A 19,936-nucleotide genomic window follows, 5' to 3' on the forward strand; every position below is an offset into this window, starting at 1 on the left:
TATCAGTGCTGGGCTGTCTAGGCTCAGAACAGAACTTCCTAAATTAGCAACAAAGTAGGCAGCAAATCTTTGTTCTCACGGCTTCCTAAACTTTGATTAAAAAATAAAAATTTGCAGAGAAATTCTAATTGCCTTTCATTGTATTCACTTTAGTCTGCTCTAAGAAAGAACGATGACGCTTTCCCTTGATTTTGGGCGCTGTGCAACAGAAAGGACGTGGTTGCAGGCTGAAATACAGTGCCTGGAACAAGATGCCTACCTGGCTTAGGGTAGGTTTGCTCTTAGTGAGGTTTGTTTTTATTAATTGGGTCAAGCAGAATGATGTCACCGATGAAATCCAAAGTTAATGATCTGTCAAATCCCTTTGAAATATCTATCAATTATTTCTGAGGATTTGCTGCCTCTTTGTGGTATTTCTTGTGTAAAAATGGAATTCTGTATTGATCAAAGCTTTTCTTGGGACTGTGCAAAAGACAGTTAAATGAAATTTCCCTGCACCGTACAGTGTGCGACTGGGACTCTGTCGTCTTCCCTCCTCCATGTTCCTCCCCACACCACACCATGCACAGTGCCAAACAGCCCAATGTTGTTGTGAATGTCTGTAATGCGCTTTGGGAGGCTGAGGTGCTCCTGCTTTATCAATAGGCTTTGAGTAAAGGACAATGGAGCCTCTTATCTTCGTTATCTGGGTGAAGACAAGAGACCTCATCGTTCCTTTCAATACATTAATTCTTAGATGGCGTCTGTACCACTCAGGTTATTCTATGATTCTATGAAATAGTGGTGAATCTACCCTATTTATATCACTCGATATTTTGCTAGGGACTGGGACGTATCCAGGAACAGGAACAATATCCATGGGCTTTTTCTGAGATGCAAAGATACTTACATTAGAGGCAGAGACTCGTGACAGACCAACCATCTTGATTGCTGCTAATCTGGGTTATTCTAGGATTTTTTTCCGTTTTCATCAGTTACTTCATACAGTTACTACATAACATGAGATACTTCATATAGTAACTAATTACAGGAATGCTATTTGGGGGAAATTATGATCAGATAGGGCTTTATTTACATCGTTAATTGATGGTAAAAGACTATCAAAAGTTATGAACTGCCTCAGAAGTTCATGCCTGCCTCCATCTGAATGACGCGTATTCACTTGGTTGTTATTTATAATTTTGGGGGTATTGAACTGATGAAGATTACTCATGTCGAAAAGCTGCTGGAAGGCCTGAACTAGGAATTAAATTATCATAGTGGCTTCATTTTGTTAACAGTCTCATTGAAAACATCTTGCTTGCAGGACAATCAAACTCATCAGTGTTCTGCTCTTCCACTTCAATAGACAAAGTTTTAATCAGTGGCACACTTGATCTTGCAGAATTCAAGGAAAATAATTTCCTGCATTTTTGAGATGAGCAAAAATATATGTAATCTAGCTTTTAAACTACTGGCAGATTTTATTATTATTATTGCTCTTTTTGTTTCTTTTTGAATAATCAGCTTTACTTTATTCAGTTGCCTATTTCGTGTAACTTCAATTATCAAGATGACCCACTGCTTAGATGGGATTAGCTCATGGATGAAGAGCAAGCAACTGAATCTAGTCTCAAGCGAGGCAGATAACAGACTGATAGTGAGATCAAAACATTTTGAAAAATGTAGTTTTCTCTGAAGTTGTATATTTGCTATTGGTCATTGCATTTGATGGCTTTAGAGAACCTTGTTATTCATTTGTGATGGTCCCACGCAGGAGCATTTACAAAAAGTACTTTGCTGCTGTCCTCTTTTTTTTTTTTTTCTTGGATATGCCCTCCTATCTCCGTGGTCAGTTATTTAGCTTCAGTTATCTCTTTATCTTTTGTGTGTATGCAATCTTCACCATCTCACAAACTTATAAAAAAAAAAAAAAGAGTTAAATTGCAGGTCTCGGTCTTTATCTCCAAGACACTTAACAGCCTGGACTTGGCTTTGGGCTGATGACCGTGAGAAAGTCGGGGCTTGTGTCTTTGGTGTTTTGGTTATTTGGTAAGCACTCAGGGGCAAGTGTAAGACCTGTAACAAACCGAACAGTCATAATTGTCTAGAATCTCACTACCTTCTGTTTTAATTGTAGTGTTTCTTCAACCACTTCTTATCAAGTACAGCAAGAACACCAACACAGTTCTGCGTTTTGATGACAAGAAGAATGAGCAGATGTTAGTCACCTAGTTTAGTGCACTATTTTAAAGTGTTCAGATATAACAGTGATATACGCAATCTTAAGAAGCATATTGGACATAGCAGCGCTTGATAAATCTCTGTACCACCATTCAGCACCACTGAAAGGAAAGCAGCCATTTGCTGTTATTTCAATCAATGGCATTTGATTTTAAGGCATTCCTCTATCCAATTTTCTTTCAGTCACTCTCGGCAGAACCTTGTACTTTTTGAATGGTGGCATGTGATTGAAGTTTGAGGGCATGATTCTGAAATACTTCAGAAAAGTTTTATTTTGATTAGTCTTCATCTGTTATGATAATACTGGAAAATCTGCACACTGTGGCTGAAGTTGATGATTCCAATGTGTGGAAGCTGTTCTGGGAGCTCTGGGTCTCTGAGGTAGCTTGGCACTGGGCTGTCTTGCCCTGTGAAAGTAAAGAAAAAAAACGTCACTTGATTTTAGCTAGAATACTGTGAGAAGACAATGAAAAAACGCAAAACACTGAGGTTTACAAAGTGTCTATGCTTGCTGTGTTCGCATCCACCGGTGATATTCTCAGTTACGTCCAATTGTACATTTTTGTATTATAGACGGCAGTCATCTCGAAGTTAAATAGAAACCTAAACATTCTGGAATCTCCACTTACTTCTGCTGTAAGTAGGTTTTGCTCCTCCGGGGCTAAAAGCTTTTATAAACATTGTCTAACAATGTTGCTCGACTTTTCCAAGGGTCTGGTACTTAAACTGTTGATCTCCTCAAACATTAAAAGGACATAATACCTAGCTCCAACGGTGTTCATAAAGCAAAATGAAATCATTTGATGGAAGGTGCTAAGGAAGCTTTAAAGTATTAGCCTAATAGAAAACCTATCAGTGGACTTTTAAAGCCTTTCCTCTTCAATTTTTATGGACTCTCTTAATTGACTTTAAAAAGCTTTTATTGCGCTTATGAACAGGCTAAGTGGAAATATTCTTTTATTCATCTGCAAATAAGATACAGGACAGCTGCTAACTTTATTTTAGAATATCCGGTATTATTAGGCATTTGCCCTGTGAGAAGATTTTCAACTAATGAAATCTAGTAAGGTCAGGAATAAAAAAAATTACATGTATCTTCCAATGCTGAAAATTTGTTAAAAAAAAAAAAAAAAGTGAGAATGGTGGGTAAAAGAATGGTACCTATAAATCATTTTGAAATATTTTTGATTACCAGCTTTAAAAATAATGAGGACCACAGCACTCAGTTCAAACGCTGTGCTGATTATTGGAGGGACACAACTGCATAAACAAAACATACAGCCATAGAACATCACTTTGTGCTGTAGGACCTTAGTTTAGAGGCAATAACTAGGTTGAATCCTGATCTCCTTGGGACTGTTCTGATACAAATCTGTTTACATGGGACATGTAAGTTGAGGAGGAACGTCCTTTCTATCTCAAATTCTCCATACACTTCTCAAACTGAAGACCTCTGGAAGACTTCCTTCTCAGCGAATTTCTCAAGAGATGACTGCACAGAGATAAATGTGTGTTCAGGATGCTCTGGCTCTTGCCTGCAGTGGTATGGCACGCTTAGTCTTTGAAGCGTCCCTCCCCAGACTTGGCACTTGGAGGCACCACATCAATTACGGGCCCGAAGAGCAGTCTCTGTCCTTAGTGTTGCCTCTGCACCAGCCTCAGGGGAACGAGGACGTGCTGTCTGTGGGACGACACCACCAGGCTCAGTTTGAAAGTTTCACCCTGATCCACCTGATTCCCATACCAGACAGACTTTGCAGGTTAAAAAAAATCTAGATTATTTAATAGATTTTGAAAGAATGTAGAGCTTTAAGCCGAAAATGCACAAGCAAAGAGCAACCATAATGAAATTTTAGACAGTATTTAACAAGAAGGCTTTCTAGTTGCTTTGCTGTCCTTTACCTCCAAGTACTCTGGCACATCCTACCTGCAGGTTTCACAGAATTATGCTGTGTATATCGCTGGAAAGATTGGGCTAATTTTCTCCGATTCACCTGCACCATGCCTCTTTCTTTCAGCACAGATGGAGTATTAATGGTTATCATGAGGTTACTTTTGTTATTCAGACATTTCCTCGTTCCTCCACCCATCATCAATCCATTTGCTCAAGTCCCTTACAACACTTTATTCCATTTTATCTCTCTTCCTTCCTTCCTGCCCACAGGACTGAGTACACCTTAGTATCTTTCCAACGGAGCTGTAAACATTCTGGGATATTTGGCTCTGGCTATCTGTAGGTTTTATTTTTATTTTTTTTGCCCTTATCAGTTGTGCATAGAGGCCACACAAACTTGATAGCATGGTGCTTCAACCAGGCTATTTCCTCCACAAATACCGTCATTCAGGGAACCTCATCCTCACGCTCCGGCTGTCATTGATGGCAAATTAACAATTTAAATTCAGATGCTTTTGTCCTATGGTCTTTGTACTCTTTTTCTTTGTCCTTTTTAACAATGATATAAAATCCAAGTCAAAATGTTAAATATCGTGTTCACTGCTCTTAAGGAACCCATTTTTACAGGCTGTTGTCCTGCTGCTTCCACCATCTTCTGATGGAGGTGGAGGAGAACAAAGGAAGCGATGCCGGTGCTTCACTCAGTGGGTGAGGTGCTCATCTGGGCAGCTTGGTGCAGACAGACACTGAATTTGATATTTTAGTACAATGCTGCTGTTTAGGGGTTCTGTTATCTCACTTTTGCTTTGTTCACGTGTTGAAGCAAAAGCCCATCCATCTGAGTGAAACATTTGCTTACAGAAAAAGACACATTTAAGAGAACATGGAATAGAGTTCTGAGCAGTCTGCATTTACAAGAGACTACAGCTACATTTCCATCAGGAGATCACTAATCCATAGGATCCATTGGTGATCTGTTAGATAACCATGCAGTTAAGCTTGACCTCCTACTAGTGATGTTCCTGCAGGGACAGCTCTGATGAACTTCAAATGAAGAGACTCCGGGATAGAGCAAATGGTTAACAGCTGGCTGAGGAACAACATTTGACGGAAATAGAGAGGAAAAGCCCCAAACTTTTAAAAGCCCGAAATCTTTTTTAAGGCTTTTAATGAACACTGTATTGGAGTGGTAAGAATATGCCACTGGAGGAAGGAGAGTAAATGCCACCTCCTGAAGTATATAGATCACATATTTGCAAAAAAAAAAAAAAATAAAATCCCACCAAACATGACAACAAAAGAACTGTAAAAAACAAAGAAAAAATCAAACTGTAGGATCTTCAGTTCAAACTGTGCAATTTTAGAGAACAGATTCAGGCCGGAACGCACTAAGACAATATGAAGATGAAACATGCATTGTGAAGTTGCTTAAAATTGATGACTGATCCCTCAGAGGGAAGAGATGGAAACAATTCAAGAACGATGGTGAAAGGAATTTTATGCCTTAATTGCTGCTCTTTGGAAGGTTGAAATAAACTCCTAACCCACATGAAGCTTTGTGGGCCAGTGAGGAGCAGGGTGAAGACTGAAGGAAAATGCCAAAGCAATTTGAGAAACAAACTATTGCAGATATGGTGAACTCCTTGTTTCTTATGTTGCTTCCATACTCTCTTGCTGGGAGCTTTCTTGCTACATTTTGACGCAGTTTCATGGAGGAAAGGCTTGGTGACCTACTATTGAACAGAGCTGCCTGCCATGAGGGTTCTTAAATTCACTGGATGATGAATTCACAGGATGATGCATTTAGCTATTCTTGGCTCGCCGTCATTCAAAGTAGTCTCACATCAGAGTGGTGAGATTGTATGACACCGAACTGTGTCTCGTGGTGCTCCATTTGGGGAAAATCAGATTTCCTCAACAATTAACAATGGTCCGGGGATTCCGTGGGTATTACCAAGCGGTGGCTTGTTCCCTAAGATGCTAGGTGAAGAGGAGGGAGGAACTTCAGGGTCCTTTGTCCGGAATCCTAGCTGTCAGAAAACTGTTTGTGCCCTCGTCCCTTGGTGGCTCCAGGTCGGTGGGGCTGGATGCTGCCGAAAAACATACTGGCCTTCTGTAGAACGGCGGCTGGAAAGGAAACAAATAAAGAAAAAGTTATATCAAAGGAAGAAAGAGATATATAAAAATAAAGATGTATAAAGAAGAAGATATATAAAAAGATATATTGAGATATATAAAGATGTATAAAGAAGAAGATACATAAAATAAAAAGATATATTAAAAAATACATGAAGAAAAACATATAAAGATGTATGAAATCAAAAAGATAAAAATAAATAAAAATTAACATATATAAAATAAACAGATATATAATGAAAAACGTAAAAATAAAGAAAAAGATGTATAAAATAAAAAATATATAAAAATAAGGATGCATAAAAATAAAGAAAAACATATAGCGAAAAAGATACACAAACCCAAAGAAAAGCACACGTTATAGGACAGGGCGCAGGCCGCGCCCCCCTCACGGCCCGGCGCTGCCGCCCCCAAATGGCGGCGGGGCCGAGGCCGAGGCGGGGGCGGGGCCGGGCACGCGGCGGCTCCCCGGCGAAGTTTCCCGCGGGCGGGACCCGCGCCCCGCCCCGCCCCGCCCCGCCCCGCGCGAGGCCCCGCCCCCCCGTGCCGGCCGCCCGCGCGCGGGGCCCCAACTTTTCGGGGGCGGGGCCGCGGGGAGGCGGCGAGCGCGCGGCGGGGGCCGGCACTTGCCCGCCGCGGTGCGGCCGCGGGTCCCGGCAGCGCCCGGCTCGGCTCCGGGCGGGGGGGGGGGCGGGATGGGGACGGCGACGGGGCGGGCGCCGGGGGCTGCAGCGCGGCCCGGCCCCGGCGGCGGAGCGGCGGCGGCGGCGAGCGCGCGCACGTGACTCCGGCGCTGGGCGCCCGCACACCGCGCCCGCTGCCCTCGCCGCCTCCCCGAGCACCGTGCGAGCCGCCGGCAGGGCACGGCTCGGCACCGCGCGGCTCGGCTCGGCTCGGCACGGCTCGGTACCGCGCGGCACGGCACCCGGCGCCGAGCAGGCGGCAAGAGTTCGCGAAGGCTGCCGCTGCGTTGCCTTCCCGGAGAGGTTGCGCGCCCGGAGGATGGCCGGCTGCGGGCTGTCGGAGGACGCCTTCTTCTCGTCCTTCTTCTGCAACTACACCTCCTCCTGGGAAGCCTCCTACAACCAGGTGAGGGCACGGGGGCAGCGGGGCGCCCGTGCGGCCGCGGGAAGGGGCTGCGAGCGGCTCGGCGCGGGGAGCGGAACGGCAGAAAAGAGACCTTTATTTTTTATTTTTCCCCCTTTTTTGTCTTTTTTTTTTTTTTTTTTACCCCTTCCCTCTCAGCCCCCGTCCCTCCGCCCTCGCCCCCCGAGGGGAGCGGGCAGGGCTCCCCCCCTCCCTCCGCACGGCCGCTTTTTGGGGCCGGCGGCAGCCGTCGGGTCCCTGCCTCCCGTCGCCGTCCCCCGACTCCGCCGGGCCGGAGCGAGAGGCTGGGGGCGAGCGGAGGGAGAGCGGGCATCACGCCCGAAAGGCGGAGGAGCTATGCCGGGAGGCTCCCAAACGCCTTTAATTAAATAACCGGCGTAGCCTGCTGCCCCCGCTGCTCGCCGGGTGCAAGCCCGCGGTTACAAACTACGGGGACGGACGGGGGGACCGGCAGACGGACACGCGGGCGGCGGGGCTCCGGCGCTGCCGTGACGGGGAAAGTTGGGCGGCGGGGGGCTGCGCCGCAGCCGGCGGGGGCTCTCCCCCCCTCGGCAAGCGCCGAGTTACGGGGCCCGGCTCGGGGGGCAGCCGGCGGAGCTGCCCGCCCTGCTCCCCTCACGGCGCTGCGGAGCCGCGGCCGGGGGGCGTCGTGAGGGGAGCGGGCGCCCGGAGGCGCTGCGAGCCGGCCCCGCGGCCGTTGGGGCTCCGTAACGGTCACCGGGGCTCCGTAACGGTCACCGGGGCTCCGTAACGGCCCGCGCCTGGCGGGCCGAGGGGAGCGGGGCGGCCGTGGGGGGCCGCCCGGGGGGGGCGGCGGGGCCCCCGCGGTGCTGAGGCGCCTCTCGCAGCGCCCCGCTGCCCGGCGGCGCCCCGGCTGGCGGCCGCGCGAGGAGCCCCGTGAGGCCGGCAGGGGAGGAACGCGGGGAATAAAATCGGGCTTCGCCCGGTTCCCTGCCCTCTAAAGTTTCTTCGGTTCCGAAGCGGATCGGTTCCGCGAGGGAGCGGCGCCGTCGCGCCGCAGGCTGCCTGCCGCCCGTCCTTGTCGGCGTGGCGCGGGGAGCGGGCAGGGTTGCCGGCACATCCAGAGCTGATTTATTCCGAATACTTGAACTGCGTCTAAGGGGGAAACAGGGGAGGTAATTTGGGATGCGGGAGGTCTATTTATAGAAGGGCTGTGCAAACTGTAGGATATATACGCAAAGTTGAATTAAATATGCGTGATTAGGAAAGGAGTCGAGAAGGAGAAGGTGTAATCATTATATAGCGTTACAACAGGAACAGATGAGCTTGCAAGACTTTCCAGGGTGAAGGCGAGAGGAATCTCTAAGATACGTATTCTTTCTGGTGCTTGAGGCTCCTTTCTATTTTCATCTTTTACATATTACGTTAGCATCTACATCAGTCACATTCACCAGCTGAGGATTAGCAGGAGATGCTAGTCTGAATATGAAATCAAAATGAATATGGGATTTTGCTGCAAATAGATTTTCTTACAAGTTTTAACACTTAAGAAGGCAGGCTTGGCTTAAATTTGACAGTCAGCCATGTTCATGTTTGTTTGTTTTTTACCTGAACTGCATCCAAAAAGAAAAAAAGCTTGCAGACCATTTCTGCTTGCTAAATATAGCAACATTGCCGAAGTAGGATTTGTTTTGTGTACTCCTTTTAAAACAAAACAGCAAACAGGAAAACTTTAAAACAAAGTGCTGAGATGAGAAGATGGGTTGACTACTGGAAAAATAGTTATTTATTCCTAGATCAATATGATGCACTCTCAACATCTAGTACAAGGTAAAAGGATCCTTTGTATAATAGCGGTTCAGCCATGGCTTACTAAAAGAATCTCTTCCTGGCATCTCAAGACACGTTTTCGTGAAAGTATAAGTAATCAAAGTAAGACTTAATAATGGAACCAGTCAGGATAAAGAGAACAGTCGTTTCTTCTGGAAACATAACATGATACCTGACAGCTTTGAAAGCGGAGATGGGACGTTTGCTTTGCAAGTCACTAAGGCCGAGCGATGGGTTTCAGCTTATATTTTTGATGCATTATTGCAGTTCCTTTTTAAGCACAAGACTATGCGGGTGATTTGTTGGTAATGTTCTTGGAAGGAACTTTTCCCATTGCGTATTGAATTCAGAAGTGCATCACAGAGAAGCTTGCATCAGAAAAATTATATCCGGAAACTTTCTGAAATCTCTTTTGAATCAATTTCTGAGATAGTCTCCCAGAAAACAAGTCTCTGTAATAGGTATAAACACGACTTCTTTGCATTTCTAAAGAAAGCTCCAAAATATTAGCAATTCTCCAGAAGTTTGGTATCTCGTTTATGGTTATTTTAGTACAGGGTCTTAACTATTATGAGAAATCCTAGCCTAGACAAACTTGCAGACTTAAATCCTGGGAGCTGTGAATTGCTATCGCATAGGCTTATCTGCGCTGTCTTGCCAACGTGTGTAAACCCGAGGCGAAGGAATATCTGGCAGATTTCCCATTGATTCATTCTGCGATCTGCATTTTAGGCTGTCAGTAAGGATGCTGCTTTTGGTTCGTTGCTTAGTGAATATTCGGTCTTCAGAAACTTCCCGAGTCTGTCTTCTGGCTTTCTGAAAATGAGTCTCTGAATTGGTAGTGGTGAGGAGCAGCTATTTCTAAGTACTGCAGAGGGGGATGTTTGGCCTGGGAAGAGCAGCAGGTATATTCTTGGGCATAACCTATCTTTCCTTGCTGAACTGACAGCATATTTGTATTAATTATTTTTCGCTCTCCAGTCCAGAACCGTCTGTGTTGTTGTATTACTGAATCTATTTGGTTGGGAGTGCTTGGGAATCGTTTGAAATGTAATTGTTGAGGAATGAAATCCTATGACTAAGGCATAAATCTGGATGCTTATTTTAATTCAACCTCAAGAAAATCCCTGCAGTGTAGAAGCAAAATGAGAGTATGCTGCCTGATTACTGCCAGTATGTCAGAGATCTTTCCCTCAGCGCTCGCGGAAGGCTTGTTACCTGGCACCATCTCTTCGTGCTGCGTTTCCATCGTGGCCATACTTTATGCAGTGCACTTTTACAGGATGTATTTCGTGCGTATAGGCAAGTCAGTGAAAGATGAAGCTAAAAGCAAGCTTTGTGGCTCCTCTGCTTGTCTTTCCATGTTCAGGGACAAAAGTACCCCAGTGCAGCCAGAGCATTCATCCAGTATTTTGGGGGTTCTTGACTGGACGTAGTACATTGCTTTTATGCGTTTTCATCTGTTAACTAGAGTAGCTACCGTGGCTTCATGTCAATTCTGGTCCATAGCCAGTGAGACTTTTGGACTTATTTTTGTTTCCACAGTTCCCAAATTTTCTTTTTGTTTGAATAGCAGAGCTGAGGGTATATGCAGGTTTGAAAAGATGCTAAATGAGTTTGTGCTCATGCACTGCACGTGTACAGCATATAGTATGTGTATATACATATGTTGAATGAGAGATGATACTGCGCAAGATTGGGCAACGCATGTTACAATTTTTGTAGACCTTCACAAACAGAAAAAAATCTGTCAATTGTTTTACATTGTTTGACTCTGAATACCAGTGGAATAAAACCATCATTTAAAATCACTTCTATTTTAGCAAAACCTTTAACATTTCTGCAAATTAAAAGGATATTGTCAAAACTAAATTAGTTAAGAAAAAGCAGTGGTCCTGGTTTAGTGTTAACAGAAAAGACTTAGTAAATAAAAAATAATCCCGGATTTTAATTTTTTCCTGACTTTTTGTATCCAAGGGGTATGTGTGCTGGTGCACAAAGCCGGGGAAAATGGGACACAGTAAAAATGAAAGTGAAACTGGAGAGACCTTGGCATCACAGGAAAAGATAAACAATAAGATGCTGAGAAAGAAGCTAGTTCTGGCTTAAATAATTCAAATATCTATAGTAAAACAGGTTACAGACTTAAAAAAAAAAAAAAAAGTTTTAAAACTCAATTCTGTTTCTTTCAGAGAGTAATACCTTGATCAGACATTCAATACAGTAAATTTAAAAAGTTTCAGTCATCAGCAGTGAATGGTACCATTTATTTCCAAGGTTTGTCGTCACCATTGCACAGCATTTGAGAGAGTAGATTTCAAAACACATTTTTGTCTACTCCTGATGTTGTTATTCTGGTTGTTGTTTAATAAACCCATCCACAGTCTGGATGAGAAAACCAGTGTATGCTGTTGGCAGTCTCATCTGGCAAAAAAGCACAGTTTAAACTGGGTGCAAGTAATTTCCTCTTGCCCCAGAGCAAAACAGGTAAGTAGTGGTGCAGCAGGGCAAAGTAACCAAAGTTTAAAGCAGAGAATGGGCAAGATGTTATTTTTCTACCTGAGTTTAGATGAAAAGCTCAGGTGCAAATTTTAAGGCACAGGTATGTCTGTGATGAACTGCGTCTTAGCACTTTATACGTAAGGCAGGATTTTAAAAGAATACAGTTGCGTTCAGGAGGAAATGTCAGTTGTCCTAGCAGCGTATTCTGTAGGAACAAGGCAGGGAGTTCTTAGCTGGTCAAATGTTCATGTGGTCTAAGCAGAAATGTAAAAGTGCAGGGTTTGCATTGGAATGAGAATGGGGTCATCCACCCTTTGTACTCATCATCAGGGAAGCAGAACCTTCTTCCAGAGAGACCATAGGAAATCAATGAGTACACTTTGCTAGTGTAGAGATAAATGTGCACTGCAGAAGGGTATTAAATATAAAAGGGCAACATAAAATGATTTACTATGTGAAGCAGTGGAACTTTCTTTTGGTCACCTAAAAGGCAATTTTCTTTCTTCCTTTTTTTTTTGATAACATAATTGTATTTTTTTTAATACTAATATTTGAAAACAAGCTGGCAAGCAAACTATTTTGCAGGGATTTGAGCTGTATAATGCAAGCTAGGAGAGGCTTGTTTACAAATGGCAGCTTATTTAAAAATGTATGCATGGTTTTGAACATATTACCCGACATTTATCATTTAGATTATAATCATCTGACCCGACTTTACCAAAAGTTAATGGGTTTTCTGATTTTTTTTTTTTTCCTGAGGCAGTGTGGATGCTTGCGATCCAGTTTGTCTCGCTATGACCAGAAGGTATCACTGAGGGATACCAGCGCGACGGATGCACATAGGAGAGAACCTGACGTACGTTTAGGTGTAGAGGCTTAATGAAATGTGGAAGAGCAGGTGCACAGTCCTAATGTGCTGGTGCTTTTTTATTTCCTCTGATGTGTCTGTTTGCTGTGTGAGCAAATCTTCTTGTACGTTTGAAACCTATAGGACTGTAAAATTGCTAAAAAGGAAGGAAAGCCAATATTTTACAATATCTTTTGTCTTAGGTACTGCGTTCTCTGCAAATGGCAATTCTTGTGTCTACTCTAAAGGTAAAATTAAGGTGAAGAGAGATTAATAGTAGAGCGGTCCTTGCTCTGGACGCGGCGCTTGTGACATGGTGGTCTTAATTTGGAAGGAAAAATGGAGTGCTCTCGGTTCAGTGTGAACGTGTTGGGACCTGGGATGGCAAGAGGGGTGCCTGCAGTAGCCCTCTGCTTGGGAGCAGGAGCGTGCTGCGAGTCCCCCCGCATCCCGCCCCTGCTGTGCTTCGGTTTGTCTCGTGGGTTGGTCCTGTGGGACACGCGCTGAGTTCCTTTTGGGTAGAACAGAGCCAGGAGATGTTCTGCAGGAGCTCCTCTTCTGTATTCAAACTGCAAATTGACATTCAGCTCACGGGACGAGACCAGAGCCTGGGTGAACAGACCTCGCCCCCAGGTGCGCAGCGTCGGTGTCGGATCCCCAGCAGCAGCTGTTCTGCTCTTCCCGTGCCGCGGTTCTGCGCTGCTCGCTGGCGTAGCTCCGCTTCTGGAGCCCGCCTGAAGGCCCACCGCTGGTCGGGAAGCCAGGCGGAGGCTCAGGGCTAGCACAGTCACCTGGCACGCGTCCTTCGGTGGCAATCACCAGGCCATTATTCTTTCCCTCAAAAAGGGGTAGTTTGGGTTGGCGTGAAGAGAAAAGGTTCATTTGATCGCTTGTAATATAACACACAAGCGGGTAAGAGGCACTGGTACTCTGGCTCTCAAAAGCCCTCCACGTTTTTAACCCATTTTATTATTTGCAAGAGCAATTTAGTTCCTAATGTTAACAATGAGTGATTATGATTCTGTACTTCCGTTTACAGCATAAATTAGCATTTTGTTTTCCATTACAGCTTTTGAATGAGGAATTATAATGTATAATTTGCTGCAAATAGATGTTATCATCTCTTTGGTTGTGAACAACCATATAAACTTGAGCAAATGATAAAAATGGAATCAATTACTTCTCAAATGGAAATAGTTTACAAACCTTCACATGCAAAATGGCAATGGAAGCTGGTTATTGTAACAAATAATTACTTTTTTTTAAAAACAACATTTATTGAATTCCATTGACAATTTAGTAATTGTTTATAGAGGATTTTACTGTCCCCACTCAAAATACATGCCACGTAATATCTGCATTTTTTAAACTACAGATTGCCTCCGTAGCCCGTGTGTCAAGCTTTGACCACGTATATTCGCCTGTACATACGTTCCAGAAGGGGAGCACTGAGCCACAAATTACACTGGTGTTGATGATGGTTAGAGAGCCTCACAGCATCCTGGGATTAGTAGGTCAAGATTGAAATTACAGAAGAGAGAAGGGAAGAGTACGTGTGGTAGGCTGCATGCAAAGCCTGCTGAAGGTGCTGTGAGTTTTTCTGCCACTTCGGAACTGACGATATAGGTCCTGGTTGGTGGGAGGATAGAGAGGGGGAGGAGACAGTACCGTGATTGCTTGAATGAGTGGATGCAGTGAATGTCTGCTGGAGGGGAAGGTGATTATACCTCACTATAATGAGTTTACCAGTATGAATTTCATGAAACAAAGTTTTCTGGCAGTTGCTATGACATGCTTTTGTTTTATACTGAGTTATTTGTGCTTGGAAAAGTATCACTCCACAGCCAGAACGAATGTGAGAAGCAGTCCAGGATCCCGCCCATTCTTTCTTCGCTCCTTGTAGACCTGCTTCATCTTGCCTAAGGACATAACCCACGCAGCATTTTCAACCCACTCCTTTCAAGGAGGCTGTCTAAAGGGCACTAGTTTTCTGCATACTGTTTTGCATGTATGTTGTATTCTGGTCCTCCGAAGCTCTGACCACTTAAAGCCGTCACCCACACGACCTCAGTACCCGAATTCACCAGCCTTTTTGTCGTAGTCTTCGCTGCTATCCCACTGCACCCATCCATGGTGGATGCGATATAAGCCCTGGTTGAACATACTGAACTGATCATCTCACTCCGCTCCCCATCTTACATCTACTTAAAAATACAATTCACAATCCATACTTTGCATCATTTAGGGCTTTAGAATTTAGACTTCTTGTTGATCCTTTTAAAGCCTTCGCATAATTTTATAATAGCTTTTCCCTGTTTACTATGTTACAGCCACTTTTTCTGTTTACAAACAATGCTAGATTTGATGCTTGTCTGGGTTGCTTCTCCTCAGCAACGTGTTTGTTTTTTTTTTTTTTTTTTTTTTTGCTATCCCCACACTTCACCCTTTGACGTAGAGAAGTCGTGAGCTAGCGGAGGAAGATTACATAAGCTTTCTTCTGCCTGGTCTCTTGAAAGCCATCGTTACCTAATTATTAAAAATGGATAAACTTAATTTGGGCTTGGAAAGCTATGGAACAAGCTGAGCAAAAAACAGTAATCACCCTGACTGCTTCATTTCCTTGCAGTTGTCTGGCGCTCATTTCTTTAGGTTGGTGTCTGCTGACATGCTTCGGTTTGTCTGTAGATCAGTCTCTTTTAATAATTAAAAAAAGACTCTAAAACATTACAGGTGAAGTAATTCCGGGGGAAAAAATAGTGATAAAATGGGACTAGTATAACATGCAATTCAGGATGCTGTATTCAGTGTCCTCTTGAGACCGTGGAGCTGATGGCTAAGGATGGAGATTTCTCATATTGTTATTTTTGAAGTAGCTATTGGGTGTGAAAATTTACTTTCTTGTTTTCACCAAGTCTTTTTTATTTTTTTCAACTTTCTGAACACACTGTCTGGGGTTGGGGAAGGAGGTGAGTGTTATGAAGCTGTGTATTTGCAGTGAGGCTTTTTGAAGCTTAGAAATAGACATTTGTTGTAGCAATCACTTCTAAAACCAAGTACCAGCAGCCCTTCAGGAATGTGTGCATGGCTCCATAAAATGTATCCAGTCATCCTGGGGTTCCTGGACTGAGCAGTTTACAGTCTCAGAGGTGTACTTGGACTGTAAAATCGCACTCCAACAAGATAACTCACTTCAACCACTTGTTTTCTTCTTCCTTTTTTACTTTTATTTTTTATTTTCCTGAACAGTCAAATTGTGCAACGTGACTTGGTGTATCTGCTGAACTTTGACTTTTTATTCATGAAGCTTCTCATTATATATGTCTGCTACCTCTTATATGCTCATAGTTTGCTTAGGCCTTGATCCAGCAGACCACTTAATTGCTCAACTGTAAATGCTTGAAGTCAAGAGAACTGCTTAAAATGTGTGTGGTGTGTTGGACTGGGGCCTTAGACAGCTCTGTCTTAAGGTCAGAGAACTTTGCTTCCTTGTTTGTTAAGCACTTACCATACTCGCAGTACATTACAAGTATCGATGGTAATTATGGCAGTGGGAGCAAGAAAGCAATGAGGAGATCAAGGAAACGTAGCAATGTTTACAGTCTTGTTTATTGCCAGTTCAGTCTCTTTCTTAAATGGATTTGCAAATAAAAGATTATTCCTTTTCCTTTCCCAAGAAAAAAGTCTTGAGATGGAAGGAATAGGTAGTGCATTAAAACGCAACATTTCGTGCACTGACAGAAAGCCATGCATGAAAGATACTTAAGGACAGGAAACTCCTTCTGGACCTTAAGCAAGGTTTGAAAAGAAAAAAAAAAAAAAGATGGCTGAAAACATGCAATGGTTTAAAAAAAAGATTGTAAGTAGGACACGCACACACTTAAATATTTAAGTCGTTTACAACAATGAGTAAATGAACTACTGACCAAATAAATTAGTAAAACAAAAGTAAGGTTGCACTTCCAGCCTTTTTTATTTTCATCCAAAAGACTGTTAATTGCTGGAGGATTAAAATAATTCATATTCAAGGATAGAAAATGATAACAGTGTGCAGAAACTTGGATGCTCCAGCTATGCAGAAACAGTGAAAGGAATACTTTTTTCATTGTCTGATGTCAAAGCCAAAAGAAGGAGAGGAGGAAAAAAAAAAGGGAGAGGGTTGTGGCTCTTTGATGTCACTTTCAGAATAAAAATAATGCTGTAAAAGAACCAGCATAATCTTTTTCTATTTATCTAAGTCCTTTTTTTCTAAAGAGTTAGGGCAGCATTGTTAATTGATTTTTTTGACACTCATAATAACAGTTGTATTAGAAATAATTTACAAAGGATTTTTTTTTCAGAAGCTTGAGCCTTGCAGAATCCATTGTAGAGAAGTGGGTAGAGAGTGGATTATTGTACATCACTGTTCTCACAGAATTATAATCTGCTTGATTGGTAAAATGCATGTGCTTTTTGCTTTGTCCATTTTCAGCTGGTGGTGTCTTTCCAATAAGATTTGCTGGTTTAGTACTAATAGCATCAGGATATCTTCTGCCCTTTCAGTATAAATAAAGGTTGTCCTAACAGCTGCTCGGATTGTGCTGGCATAGTATCTGTCTTTGCTGGACTGCCAGTTTTTGGCTAGAGTATTTTAACACGCTGGAGCTTTTCTCTGGTTACCAATGGTTGAATCATTTCCAGCTGTGAAAACAGATGTGTGCCTTTTTTGGGAAGTAAAGTTAATTAGGGGAGGCTTATGAATTGCTCCTTTCAGTTATTTATTTAATTTATTTTATTTGGGGTAAGAGGATGCATTTGGGAATAGAAATAGTTTTTTATCGACATGAACTTTGTGAGATTATCAACATGCACATCATTACAAGGAAAATTCTGGTCATACCGTGACAAAAAGAGCATGTCAGTTGCCCCACGACATGTTGAAAAACATGTTGAAAATGAAAATAAGAAATACTTTGTATTTAAATTGGTAACTGTTCAAGTTCAGACAAAACGGGCAAATGAAAGTGACCAGATGACCTTAGTGCCTATTGCGTACTAATATTGCTATTCAGGCATTTTGTAAGGCTGGCTCACAGTCTTTCCAAATCTGTATGGACAAATGCTTTACATCTCATTTTTTTTATTTTTTTCTTCTTTGTCTTTTATCTTTGTTGAAAGGAATTCTCTAGGTGAAAACTCCTCTGGAAAATATTTGCCATGCTCCAGACATCCTTTTGCCTTTTGTTTTTAGCCTGGTGATTTGTATCTTCAACGTTGACATCTATTTTTACATCTGCTGGTAGGCACAACGCAGTTGTTACGGAAAAGGAAACTTTTAGTATGAAGAAATTGTTAGTTTTGTGATTTCTATGCTTTTATTCTTGATTGTTACATAAAATAAATGGTGGACGATGAAAATGAAACTAGCAGCAACTCATTTAATTTTTGTTAGCCTTGTTGCAGATAGGTGTCTTATGAAACAGAAGGCTGTTCATTAGAGTATCCTTGAATATGAGCAACAGTGTGCATATGCTAGGGCTGCAGAGTGAAACCCCAGATGTACAGAAGTGTCACTAGAATTGTCACTAAACCTTCATGTCTAAATGAACTATCAACTCACTGAGCAGCATTCATCTTCTCTAAGACTACTACAACTGTAAGCTAGCAATACAAACAAAACTAATGTTAACACATGTAATTTGTTTTTTTTTCCTAAAAAAAGTGTATTTGGAATGATCATGGAGAGACTATTATAAATAATAAATACAAAATTCTTGTGGAGGTTTCAGACGTGCATCTGTGAAACCACTGAGCTTTTCTTCTGCCTTGAGTACACAGAACGATCGTGTCAACTGCAGGACATATTTGATGCTTTGGGTGCATTCCCTCTGTGAGTGTCTCAGTGGAAAGCATTACATGTTCAGAAGAGTGTGCTGTTTATCTTATTTATATTGTTGCAGAGAAGGAGGAGATGGCATACTTCTCTCATTTTAAAAGCACAGGAAGCTGGGCAGTGGTTTGTAGGTTTTTTTTTTTTTTTTGGACGGGGCATCGCTTCCTGCTTAAGCAGAATGACTGTCTGCGTTAGGATTAGCAGTTGCCTGGAATGATGAATTAATGTGGCAGTACTACCTGCAGTACCAGTTCCTATGACCTTACCGTGTTATATTCTTATTTTTGGGAATCATTTTTCCAGATATTAACTGTATGGACTGGTTTTGCCCCAATGGTTGCATGTCTCAAGTGAGGGTATTTGTTTCTAACAGAGATATCAATAAATGTTATTTTTACTGTCTTCAGGAATGTTATTAGGTTTAAAGGAAAAAAAAAAAGGCAAAATTTCATACTATGATATATAATTAAATTTTTTCACCGAGGAAAACTTTTTTTAAGGATCCTTTTTAATAGTTTTTTTTTATAACACAACAAGCAAATAAGAGAACAAATAAGAATAAAATGACTGGCATATTGAGAAATACTTTGCAAAAAATATTTCTCTTGTAGGTTAGAATGTGTAAAACAAAGTGGCAGCAAAAGTCAGAGCTGTATTTGATTAGGAATTGGAAGGTTATTAATAGTGCTGATTACTTCAGCTTACTTATGTCTGCTCTAGTATTACTCTTATTTGTTTGCAACAGTAATCAAGCTCACTGTAAGCCCTTATCTTTGACCAACCAGAAGAAATCATAAAAGGAAATAATTGTTTAGTGAGAGACTTTGATAACAGCATGGCTCTTGTGTGGGAGACAAGGAGATAACACTGTCTGAATGAAATGATATAACCGAGGTAGCTAAGGTGATAAATTCTTCAGTAGTCTTGTCTTCAGTGGTAAAATATACAGCAAATTAAAGATGTCTTTTCAAGAATCATCTTAAGAACTGATACTATTTGTAATTTGCATGTTTTGTATTTGCATGTGTAGAGGGAGAGTGAGGAGATCTGGTGTTGAGAATAATACAATTTTGTAAAGCTGCAGGTTTACCACAGAGTTAGACCAGATGATTCAGCCATTACTTATTATCCAGTTATCCTTGTATTGAATTGAAAGCTGTGGTTAGTGTTCGACTTGTATTTGACCAGCTTGTTTTCCAGATGTGAAGTATTTATCTGAAGAAAGGCATCAAGATACTTGGTAGAGCCTTTGATACTTATTGTACTGGTTAATCATCCTCATTATTTACTTTCTTTAAAAAGCTCTGTTTTTCATTAGATTTGTTTGGAATTCATTTTCTTGGAAGAGATTCTCTTTATGATTTGATCTGGTAGCTTGGAAAGCCCTTCAGTGTCTTTTTTTCATCTGAAAATTAGTTTTACTCAAGACACCACCGAGTTTTCTTTTTGTTAAGCTAATCAGAGTGACCTCTTTAAGACTCATAGTGGAGGATGTTATTTGCAGACCTCAAGTATATTTGTGCAACTTTTCTATTTTCCTTCTAGTTTTTTGATTTCCCTTCAGGAA

The 19,936-nt window shown here is 42.3% G+C and overlaps 1 protein-coding gene across 1 annotated transcript in view; it reads left to right on the forward strand.

The window, feature by feature from the left end:
- Positions 1-7,004: 7,004 nt before the first annotated feature.
- Positions 7,005-19,936, forward strand: part of PPARGC1A (PPARG coactivator 1 alpha) — a 361,741-nt gene continuing 348,809 nt past the window's right edge. The window contains exon 1 of the mRNA XM_080590849.1: positions 7,005-7,342. Coding sequence (XP_080446975.1) covers positions 7,256-7,342 — 87 coding nt within the window. The 5' untranslated portion in view covers positions 7,005-7,255. The remainder of the gene's footprint in view (positions 7,343-19,936) is intronic.

Source organism: Anser brachyrhynchus (assembly GCF_964034855.1).
Source record: "Anser brachyrhynchus genome assembly, chromosome: 4".
In the NCBI taxonomy this organism is placed as follows: Eukaryota; Metazoa; Chordata; class Aves; order Anseriformes; family Anatidae; genus Anser; species Anser brachyrhynchus.